This window comes from Brassica oleracea, chromosome C3 (assembly GCF_000695525.1).
Source record: "Brassica oleracea var. oleracea cultivar TO1000 chromosome C3, BOL, whole genome shotgun sequence".
Taxonomy (NCBI): Eukaryota; Viridiplantae; Streptophyta; class Magnoliopsida; order Brassicales; family Brassicaceae; genus Brassica; species Brassica oleracea.
This window is the reverse complement of record NC_027750.1, coordinates 8,733,654-8,746,563: the sequence shown is the minus strand read 5'-3', so window position 1 is coordinate 8,746,563 and position 12,910 is coordinate 8,733,654. Positions and strand designations below refer to the sequence as shown.

The 12,910-nt window shown below is 26.4% G+C and overlaps 2 protein-coding genes across 2 annotated transcripts; both read right to left on the bottom strand.

Annotated features, from left to right (window-relative positions):
• Window positions 1–1,803: 1,803 nt before the first annotated feature.
• LOC106329820 lies at window positions 1,804–2,220 on the bottom strand. The gene has a single exon (XM_013768444.1). It carries the CDS (start codon window positions 2,218–2,220, stop codon window positions 1,804–1,806), a length of 417 nt encoding a protein of 138 aa, XP_013623898.1.
• Window positions 2,221–9,828: 7,608 nt separating this feature from the next.
• LOC106329819 lies at window positions 9,829–10,256 on the bottom strand. Its single transcript, XM_013768443.1, has one exon. It carries the CDS (start codon window positions 10,186–10,188, stop codon window positions 9,829–9,831), a length of 360 nt encoding a protein of 119 aa, XP_013623897.1. The 5' UTR covers window positions 10,189–10,256.
• Between the last annotated feature and the right edge of the window lie 2,654 nt (window positions 10,257–12,910).

Below are 12,910 nucleotides of genomic sequence, written 5' to 3'. Positions count from 1 at the left end.
ATATATATATACTTCATATCGTTTAAATTTAATTATATATCATATACGATAGATAAGATTGATTGTTTTGATTTATTTATTCTAAAATGATTGCGAATAAACAAGAGTGGTCATTTGATTTATATGTGCAAGCCAATTTATTACATAATAGTAATTAATTTCTTAGTTATTTAATATATAATTATTATTTTATTATTTCATAATATGCAGAAAATATAAAATAAGTATTTATTCTGCACAAGGCGCAGATCTTAACCTAAGTATGTATCTCTTTAATAATTTTGAATCTTAGACATTTTCTAAATCTTAGGCCAAAATAAAAGAAAGAAATGAGAATAAACTCAAAAATCAATATTTATATCGAACAATAACCAAAATGACCAAAAATGAGAAAAATCGAAGATAGATAGGATTGACACGCGAACGTAAACATAACCATAATTAAATTTTAAATTGCTAAATCATGATATTAAACTGAGCTGACATAGTTTCATTGTAGCCAAATAGTAGACATCATGAGATTCTCCGGCCTAAATGTTAGGTTTTTATGCGATAAATAATTTTTTAACCTAAAATATTTTTAAAAAGGGGATCAGTTCATTAGCAAACAAATTATGTAATCAACAAAAAAAAGTTTTAAAAAATTGTTTAAAAACCAAATATATTAATTCGATCAATAATATAAAATTTTTTCCTTACGATATTTCTTAAATAATTTTCATATAAATTTACCTTGCACATTTATCCTAGTTTTATAGAAAACAGACAAATGTGTTGAATAATGTAAGCGATTAATAGAGCATTGTCTTTCTATTTATAATATGCGAACAAAGACGTGAGCCAACATAATTAGAAAAAAAACATAGTGTGAGCCGTCATATCATTAGATACGAATTTTACTTGACTGATGTGAATATCTTGCAACACAAACGGCCAAACTAAGTAGGCTTCAACGTAACCGAAATTTGGCAGTTCGTGAGAGTAAATGCTTCTCTGTTGTGATACAAAACCTGACCAGACTGATCACTCAACAGCCAAGCAACACCACTCAAAGCCGAGGCATTAACCCACGGCGAATGAATACTGGCAGTTGCCTATATTCAGCTTTGGTATTGTCCATTGTCACTCCAAATTGGTTGTGCACCAGGCATGAATACTCTATTAATTATCTCAGTCAACTGTTTCGCTTCCTCTTGTGCTCTCAATACCACAAGTCTAATATCATCTTTGTTTCCAGCCAAGATCATGATGAAATTTCGGTTTTTCCATAACCGGTGAATCCAAGGGATGAATGACCTTAATGATTATGGTATCACAGATTTTTCATCTATATTCAACAAAAGATCCATGTTCTCTTCAATCATTATCATATCAAATAAATACATATTGTATGTATCATATAATAATAATAAGCATATGTATATATGCATAAATATTCTTTATCATATAATAATAATAAGCATATGTATAAATCATTTGACATAAAAACAAGTATTGGCATCTAATATAAATAAACAACTTCGAAAGTTACGAAATGTATAATGTATGATTAATGTGACAAAAAAGGATCAAGGATTTATTCATCAACCAAACATTGTACATGTTTTGAGATTCATACATTTCTCAAAATATGTTGCTTTATATGTCTGATTCTTTAACTTCAATAATAGATATTACTAGAATAGATGAAATGCTTAAAGATTTTGTTATTCGTTGACACAAACATAGGAAATGCAACAATACTGTTATTAGATCACCGCCTTCTTTTTTGTAATTAATCTTTCACGTAGCTAATACTTAATCCTACAATGTCGTTGGAGGATCAGCTGCTCGGGAGCATTGTTCCTTTACCATAGGAGGGAAAAATGGGTTGAATGGAAGATTGTGTGTGCAGTTGGCTTCAGCATCTAAAAAAGCTTTACAACAAGCTGGACCTATACTACCAAATTTTCCAGTGATAATAGATTGTCTGATCTCTGCAAAGCATCCAGGCATATCCATAAATGTTGACCAACATTTTCTCATATCAGGAATTCCTGGCATACCACCGGGACTTGGTTGAAATGGAAATGGAAACGGAAATGGAAATGGAAAGGGAAATCCTGGTGTACCAGGACTTGGTTGAAATGGAAGCGGAAAAGGAAACTGCGGTAACTGAGCATTAACGGAAGAGGCAATGCATATACTCACTAGAATAAAGTACGCATTCTTAAACGACATGATGAATATACTTGGATTTTTCAGATATGATTAAGAGAAGACTTAGATGTCCAAGATATGATTTGTTTGTAAGTTGATTCTTGTTTGATGAAATTAAGTAATGCAGTATGATTCAATTTATAAGAAAAAATGGTGTAGGGCTTCTAATCAATTATTGGAAACATAACTGTCAAATATTGAGTTTTATGATACATATTTTATTCTACTTCAGTATTGGTCAATAATATTATTTTATTTCCTAATATATATATATATATATATATATATATATGTATTGTATTTGGTCACTAGTATATATTTTTCTTTATATATTTTTTTTTTCTTTATTAATGTTATAGGAACCTGATTATCCCTTCGGTTTGTCATTTTATCATGCATGTAATTTGGTTTGATTAATGTATGTAATTTGTTTTGATTGATCATATGAGAAAAAACTAGTTGGAAGAAGGAAAAAATAATTTTTTTTGAAAAATTGATTTGTCTCATGTCAGTATAGTTATTTTCTTATAGAAAATAACATTATGCTTCATGCTTGCGCGGGAATTTTATGAAAAAAAGATTTAATAATTATTTTAACATGTAAGTTAGATATTTATCATAAACTTCTCCGTAATATCTATAAGAGTTATGTGATCTCCAAAAGATATTGAGAACAAAGTCATGCTTCAAGTGCGTTGAATTTCTCAATAGTCACTGAATATAACTAAATTAATATATCAAAATATAATTTTTATTATATACTCCCTTAGTATCACTTTAAGCGGTGTTTAGGGATTTTAATTTTGTTTCATATTATATATGTTCTCATTATTCTAGATAAAATTTAATGTCGTTAAAAAATTGTGACCAATTATAAAATATTTTATTTTTTTCTTAGTGGTTAAACTAATTTTATTTATTGTTACTTTTATGTAACCAAGGTAAACTATATAAAATTTTGTACTTTCTTAATTTTTGTGAAAAACCTTAAACACCAACTAAATGATACAGAGTACCACTTTTGTACTATAATATATATTTTCTTTCCTCATCTTATGGGAATCCTTTTATCCATTCTCTTTATATTGTATGTATAATTTGGTCTGATTGGCCTGATTATTTAATTTGGCGATATCATAAAAAGAACTAAATGAAAGTTGAAAAGCAAAATTTTTTTTGTAAATTGATTCGACTCAAGACAAAATTTTATTTTCTTATGGAAATAAGATTAGGATTCGTTCTTGCATGGTAATAAATTTTTTTAATCATTATTTAAATATTTAAACTAGATATTTACTGTGGCATATATTAGACAACATTACACTTAAGCCTTGACTGGTAAAGAATAAACATTAGCATTATACTCTATATTATCCAATCAACATTTGTTAGAAAAACTTAGAGAAAAACATTTACTAAATGCTAATGCTCTCATATGAAGTTTTTAAAAGAGCATTTGCATTATAATTTATAAAATTAAGAAAAATATAAAATTAATTTATAATAAAAATATATTTTTAAAAAATAGAATTCCACATGTAAAATATAATTATTTATATAAACTAAATTATATTTCGAATTTGAAATATTATTTTTAAAAATATATATTTTAATTGTAAAATTTATTTTTGAAATATTTTTTTTAATATAAACATAATTTTGAAATTATTAAATAAAGTAAATTAATTGTATATCTTTTAATTTTATATATTAATATATATATATATATATATATATATATCTGAGAAATATATTCATCAGAAATAAATATATTATAGATTATATACTAATTTTTATAATAATTTTAAATACCATATTCATACTTCTTTACCAATCATTCTATTAAAAAGTTTAGCAAAAGCATATAGCTTATGCAGTATACAGCTTCTATAGTATACTGCTACTGCTTTATCATTTACTATGCTAATCAAGACCTTAGTTTTTAGACTTAAAATCATTAAAAATTTGTAGTAAACCTTTTGACAAAAAAATCATTATTAATAATTAAGATTTTCTAAATTAATATTTTTTACTTAATTTTCATCTAATTCCAAACTAAAATTAATATCTAAAAGCCAAAGAAATATAGATTTTATATCACTATACGAATCAAAGTAGCATATAAGCTTTCTCAGATGTATGTTTCCATCTTTAAAACTTGAATTGGAAGCTTGCTTACAAAACGCTTCAAAAAAACATTTTTAAAATGTGTTGAAAGTTTTGTCAAAAAAAAAATGTGTTGAAAGTGTACCACTTTTGTTTTAAAAGCTTGATAGCGTAAAAAGGTGGATAGTTTACGCACCCGCTACTTGCAAAATGTGTTGAAACTTGAAAGCTTACACTTTTGTTTTTTTTTTTTTGTGTTGACATACCAGTGGAAGAGGTGGATATAGTTCAGCTCGAACTTGAGTGACTTTCCAAATGGAGAGAAGGCTAATAACCAGAGGCTTCAGCAACCTTCTGGATCCTGTTTATGAGTTCAACACCGAACCCAAATCACTCACCTTCTACATGCACCTTATTTTCAGACCACCTGCTTCATCCTCCACTATAATCCATACCAAAACCTGAAACGTTTTACATAATAACCATATAGATATTAGAGTGATCACAGTGAATCCAAATCAGTTTATGAACACAAATACACAACTCTTGTGATTTGTGCAAACAAAACATTCACTTGGTTGTATAAATGTTTTTTTTTTTTTGAAAAAGAAGTTGTATAAATGTGATGACGTACAAAAGATTCAGATTAATGAAATGGTGAGACACCGAATAAGTGAACAGTGGTGCAAGTAGGAAGATGACAGAGGAATGAGACGGAGATATGACGGAAGGTAGAGAGAAGTAGTTATAACTAAAATCATATGGAAAATGTCAAGTAGTAAAAGATGAAGGTTGGTCTTATATTTATAGAAGAAGAATGCGTCAAAGCATTATCGACTGTCTTGCCGGTTTGGCCAAAGTTTGACGGCAGTTAAAAGATTTCGGTTGCCAACAAAACATGTATTTTTTTTTTCCAACAAAACATGTAGGTAGAAACTACGCGATCGGAAAATCTCAGAACACATGCCTATGTCTCGGAGGCAACACATATCCCGTCGGTCCCGCTTAAATAACATGACCTTCACCATCATCACACATGACTGACATGAGTCTAACGAGTTGGGAGGGAGGCTGACTATACAAGATAATATACTATGGAAATACAAAAATTAATATTCAAAGGATAAGCAACCATTTAAGCGATTAGAATAATAACTAAAGAAAATCTTATCTAATATCAAATTAAAAAAAAAATATATATATATATATATACCAAACTAATTGAAGAAAATAAAACTTATTACAATATTTAATTTATATATAATTAAAATCAGAAATAAACTATAACTTATTTTCCATTAATTGTATTTGTAATATTTTGAGTAAAACCTGGATTTAAATCTAATACTAAATCACTGATATTTTAAATTTAGATTAATGAAACAAAAAATTAATTACGATAGATTTTATTATGTTTTAGTTTTTAAAATTGAAAACATAATACTAAAATAAATAAAATTGCAAATATAATACTAATTCTGAAAAAAAAATCTTGAAATTAAATAAAAAGCCAGTTGATACAAATCCAATCTGTAGGAAACAGTTCAATTACTAAAGATAAAAATGAATACTGTTGCCTTCATCAACCGAATGGACAAATCTACAGAGAATGTGGCCAAATGTTTGATATCATAATTAATGTTCCTCCCGTAGAATCCTACCTTTTCATTGTTTTTCTTTCTGAAAAAAAAAAACTATAAATTGACGATACAGCCAATTATTTACTTTCATAAAAAACTATCTTAACAAAGCCATATATTGAATTTCTTAAGTCTTCTCTTGTCTTGTTGCATAATTCCCTTCCCCATATCATGTCTATGATGAGTGTACTTTGTTCTCCGATCCGTTATATGTTTTTGCAAATTCTGTGAATGCTCAATTATCTCTGTTTCTATTCCCGTTTTGGTCTCTCGTGACCAAATGTTTATCAACATTGAAAAATATTCCAGGATGTTTTAAAGTACTCAGTCTATATTGACTGGTAGAATCGGTACGATAGCTCCTAATTGTTGTAAAGCTTTTTTGGAAGCTGGACCCGACTATACCCCAAAACTTCCTGTCAATCATTTTCCTCCGATGTCAAACTTCAAAATCGCTCTTCACACCTATTTGGTCCATAAGGTTCCGATAGCAAGTCCAATTCTTCATTTACAATATACTACCAAATTATACAACTTTGAATATCCCGCAAGCACAAAGAGCCAACAACGTACATTTCAAGGCAACATAAACTTCCTAGTATGTGGGAGTAAAGGCATATATTGTAATACAAAACCTATCCACAATTTTAGAAGCCGGACCTGAGATTACAAGACTCATCTAAAAAATCTATAATTGTATTTTTAATATTAAAAATAGAAGTGGAGATATAAATTTTGTACTAAATAATATAAGGATGCCTATTCGATGGAGTCAATCACAAATTTTAACTGATTTTCTTCCTAACAACTAATTTTAATTGAACATCACCAAATTCCTTCAAAACAACAATAATAGTATAATAAACTAGGTTAAAACATGCGCCTTGTGCAGGATAAACAATATTTATACAAATATAATTTACATAATCTTATTTATTTTGTGTTCATTTACAGTACCTCTTGTGTGTTTACAATGTTTTTTTGGTAAATAAATCAAAATAATCATTTTATTTATTTTATAGGATATTTAGTTAAATTTCAATGATATAACATATATATATAATAATATATTATAATATAAATATTTATTATTGAGACTTTATACTCATATGATTTTATTAACATTTCTATATTTGATGTAATTAACAAAAAAAGCATTATCACAAAATTTTCAATGTGAGATTTTTCAATACAAATTTTAAAACTTAAATATTCAATACCTTTTCAAAGCAAAATTTTAAAATAACATATTTATGTATTTTTATGTGGTATATAGTTTAATTTAAACGATATTAAAATATATATATATATATATATATTAAATATGAATATATATCGAATGAGACTTCATATTCATACGATTTTATGATCATTTATATCTTGTTATGACAAAAGTAAAATAAATCATTGATCACAAAATTTTCAATGTTTCAATGTATGACTTAACATTTTTAGTAATTTATAGCCGTTTTAAAATTTTAAATATAACATATAAGAAAAAATCTAAATTCTTATTATATTATTAATGTGATTTTTTCATTTATTTTAATAATATAAAATTTAAAAAGGATACAAAAATTCATCAAATCTTTATTATTCATATTAATTAATTGTCATATATATGTTAATCATATTAGGTAATTATATAGCTTTTATTTAAGAAAAGAATGTAGAATATTCTTTTGTACCCTACTAATCAATTTGATAGTTAGTTTAATAAAAAATATAATATATGTTTGACCACCCTATTTTTTTAAAGAATCATTCTATTGTTGACATGTGGCTACAAAAAAAATGTTGTAATGCTTGTCCATTAATATATAAGTAGGGCTGGACATTTTATATGTTAAATTTAATTCGATTTGTTATTCGTTTCGATTCGATCTGAAATTCTGGATATCCGTAAACTTTCAAAGCAAAGGAAATTTTTAAAATCCGTTAAAGTCGAAACAAATCACAAATATGAAAATTTTGGGAACCAGATATCCGCTCTGATCTGGCAATATATAAATACATGTATATCTTGATTATATTTAAAGTTTTAAATGTATATGATTAGACAAATTTTATTCACATTATTACTTATATAAAAGTATTACATAAAAAGAAGAGAAAAAAATTATGATAATTATAACTTTTTCTTTTTGTTTTATGTTATTATAATTGTTAACTAAGTTTTAAAACATGAGAATTTTGTTCACATTAATCCCCTATATATTATTTGTGAAACATTACAACTTCTTTTTGTAGTCACATGTCATCACTAGAATGATTCTTAGAATAATTAGAGAAATATGTTGGTCCATCTAATTATATAATAAGTTTTTTTATTAAACTAACCATAAATTGATTATTAATGTCATTTATTATTTCCTTAAATAATAATTACGAATTGCCTAATGTGGCTAAACTATTAATATGACAATTAATGATTTTTGAATAATAAAGATCTGATAAAAAAATAATGTATCTTCTATCAAATTTGTTTAATTTTAAACTATTAAAATAATTTAAAAAAAATCACAATAACCATATTATAAAAATTTAGATTTTTCTGTATATGTTATATTTTGAATTTTAAAAAACGACTATAAATTACTAAAACTGTTAAAAGTCTCACATTCAAATTTTTGCGATTCATTATTTAAAATTTTTGTTATGAAAAAATACAAATGATTACAAAATTATATAAATAAAAGTTTTAATTTAATTAATCATTAAGATGTAAAATATATATGTATATATATCATTCTAAATTAAATTATAAACCATATTGAATAAATAAATATTTTAATTTCAAATTTTACTTTGAATAATTTTTTTTGATAAAATTTTTGAACTAACTTTGATAATTTTTTTAAATTATAAATTACTAAAATTATTAATCCCACAATGAAAATTTTGTTATCAGTAATTTAAAGTTTTTGCTATTAAAGATACACATGATCAAAAAAACATATGAGTAGAAAACATCATTTAATAGACATTAATATTAAAAATATATTATGTATGTTAATATCATTTAAATTTAATTACATATCCTATCAAAAAAATTTAAGAAAATGTTTGGATTAATAAAATTGATTTATACGTTCGCACCAATTTAATTATATATGTAATAATTACTGACTTTTAATTATTCAATATATATTTATTATTTCATAATATGTAAGAACATGTAATACATAAAATATTTTATATATATAATGTTTATTTGCGCGGATCTTAATCTAGTTATTACTTATATAAGAGTTTTAAATTGGTTGCATCAGGCATAACTAATCGTATAACATGAGAATCACACTCAATCCATTTCTTGCTTTCTCTTGTTCTCGCAATACCACAAGTTGAACATCATCTTCTTTTACAGCCAATATCATGTTCCATAAGTACATGAGTATCACTATATTATAAAAAAATCCATATATATTCAGTATTCTCTACAATCAATTCCACTGAACCATCCTAGTGAATATACACATAATGTATGCCAGCTCTTTATTAAACAATAATAATAATATTTGTATATATATATATATACACATAAATATAATAATATAATGTATGTGAAGTATTCTTAGTTTTGTATCCGTAACTATCTTAGAAATCATTTGGCATGAAAAATACTGACGTCTAATATAGGGTCCCAATATAATAAAGACTAGCTTACGGACATTGCGAGATATATAGTAAACTGATTCATAAGAAATAAAGGGACAGATTGCTTGACTTTTTTAACTTCCATAGTAGACATTAATACATTATTATGAATTGATGAAATGCTTAAGGACTGAGTAATTCGTTCAATAAAGCATAGGAAATGCAACAGTATAATTATTAGATCACTGTCTGTCCTTTTCGTAATTTATCTTTCACGTTAATCTTACAGCGTCGTTGGAGGACCGGCTGAAGGACCGGCAGCACGCGAGCATTGTTCCTTTAGCATAGGAGGGAAAAACGGTTTGAATGGAAGATCTTTTGTGCAGTTGGCTTCAGCATCTAAAAAAGCTTTACAACAAGCAGGACCTATGCTACCGAATTTACCGGTCATAATGGATTGTCTGATCTCTGCAAAACAGCCTGGTATATCCATCAGTGTTGACCAACATTGGCTCATACCAGGCATTCCTGGCATACTACCTGGACTTGGTTGAAATGGAAACGGAAATGGAAACTGAGCATTAGCAGAGGATGCAATGCATATCGTCACCAGGAGAAGAAGGTGCACATTCTTAATCGACATGAATATATTTGGGATCACGCAACAAGACTAAGAAAAGACTATGATGTCTAAGATATGATAATCTGTAAGTTGATTCGTGTTTAATTTGATGATACTAAGTAATGCAATGTGTTCCAATTTATAAGAAAAATGGTGAAGGGCTTCTAAACATAAGCGTGCAAACTTATGAGTTATGATAAAGATTTCTTACCACATTTGCGTGGTCAATAGTATATATTTTCTTTCCTATTATTATTATATCAAATATTATATGTGGTTAATAGTAATATTGTCTCTTTCCTATTATTGTTGTATCAATATTGTAGTATATCTTTCCTATTATTATCGTATCAATATTGTATGTGGTCAATAGTATATGATATCTTTCCTATTATTATTGTATCAATGTTATCTAGAACTAAGTTTCAAAAATAAAAAATGTTATCTAGAACTAAAAATCAGAAATAACTATAACTAAGTTTTACATTAATTGTATTTTTAATATTTTGAGTAAAAACTGGATTTAATTCTAATACTAAAATTGATAAAATTATAAATATAATACTAATCTGAAAAATCTCTAGAAATTAATAAAAAGCCAATTGATACAGATTCAATCTATAAAAAACAGTTACAATTACTCAAGATAAAAATGAATACTGTTGACTTCATCAAATCTACGGAAGTGGTCAAATGTTTGAAATTATAATTAATTGTTTCATACTCCATTTTTCCTATAAATTGGACGAGACAATCAATTATTTACTTTCATAAAAAGCTATCTTAAGATAACCATATATTGAATTTCTTAAGCCTTCTCTTGTTGCATAATTCCCTTCCCCATATCATGTCTACGATGAGTGTGTTTTTTCTCTTATCCGTTATATGCTTTGCAAATTCTGTGAATGCTCAATTACCTCCGTTTTGGGCCTATCGTGACCCAATGTTTATCAACATTGAAAAACATCCCAGGATGTTTCGAAGGGATCACACTCAGTGTCTCAGTCTATATTGACTGGTAAAATTGGTACGATACCTCCTAGTTGTTGTAAAGTTTTTTTGGAAGCTGTACCTAACTGTATACCAAAATTGGTATGATACCTCCTAGTTGTCTCAGTCTATATTGACTGGTAAAATTGGTATGATACCTCCTAGTTGTTGTCAATCGTTTCCCTACGTTAGTGCAGCAATGCTCCCATAATATTTAACAGTGCTAGCTAATAATCCGCGCCTTGCGCGGAATGTAATTATTAGTTTCTTTATTTTTTAATAAGAAGACATTAATCTGTTTAATCTAGACATCAGTTCGGTTTTAAGTTGTTTTTTGGTTTTTAATCTCCTAAAATATAACTATCATTTTAAATCAATATGTATTTGATTTGTTAGGTTAAAATGTTTGATATTTTTGGAATTTTTTTTCATGTGATAATCAAAAATTACTATTATTTTTTTGTTTCATGTTATGAATCTTAGATAGTCGTGATGTCGAACCAATGGTTTCATATTATAGTTTCCAAACAGGTAATAGTTTAAAAAAGAAAATAAAATTATTAAGACAAATCATTTTACTACAATTTGGTCGATAGTGAAAGAAGCATTAAGAAAAAGAATATTTTAACTTCCAAAAAAATTAGATATTTCAGCTGTGGTAAATACTTAGTTATAAGGTGTTCACGTCAATGTGCACATGTATGTGTATGTAAAAGTACATAAAGATGGTTGAAAAATATATAAAGATACTGTCAATTAATATTAAATGACATTTTTTCAAAATAATACATGAAAAATAAATTTCTTAAAATGAAATTATTTAAAAACAAAAATATTGTAAAATTTATATAAACTATAATATATAACTTATATATAATTCTTTAAATATATGTATATATATGCATATAACAGATCAAATTGGATTTTCGTTCCTATAAATATTGATATTTGTGATTTATTTTTTTTACGGATATTGCATTTTAATATTTGATTTGCTTCGTAAAGTAACAGATATCCGGATTTTTCAGGTTCAAATCAAAACGGATAACGAATCAAATCAAAATTTATGAATAATTTGTCCAGCTCTATTCGTAAAAAGTAAAAATAACGTAAAGAGGAGCCATGCATGTGAGTTTATATTAAAAAAACGTAAAGTACATAATGTGAACATATTATGTAGAGTTTGACTCAGAAGTTCTCTACATGTAAATGTGACATGTGTCCATTTTAGTGTGAACACATTTATTACAATCCTTCTACACGTGACATGTGTCCAGTTTAGTGTGAACGCATTTATTACAATATTTATCGTTTAATATATAAGGGATATTTAAAAAAAAATGATGTAAAATTATATTTTATAAATAAAGGTTAAATCTCATAATATTCAAGAACAAAATGAAGATCTGAAAATTCTAATGTTCCTTTCTTATATTTCAGTCTCATCTAAATCAAACTTACGTTGTTAGACTTGTAAGCACTGATGGAAAACAGTTCTATATCATTTGATAACACAGAATTTGGAAATAGAGAAACATGAACAAAATCAATCCGTATGAAAAGTTAATATTGTAATGGTATCGGAGTTCCATCTATATGTACCACTTTGATGAATGATTCAGAACGTGGTAATAATAATGACAAAAACATGATTTCGTATACGCCCAGTTTATTTTACAATTTCATTGACTGTGTTGTTATAGTGGACAGATCTTTATGATAAATTTGGAGTATGTTGATAAAATTTCTTGAC

Coding starts and splice junctions, on each gene's coding strand:
- LOC106329820 (XM_013768444.1), bottom strand. CDS start 2,220: ATGTCGTTTAAGAATGCGTACTTTATTCTAGTGAGTATATGCATTGCC.
- LOC106329819 (XM_013768443.1), bottom strand. CDS start 10,188: ATGTCGATTAAGAATGTGCACCTTCTTCTCCTGGTGACGATATGCATT.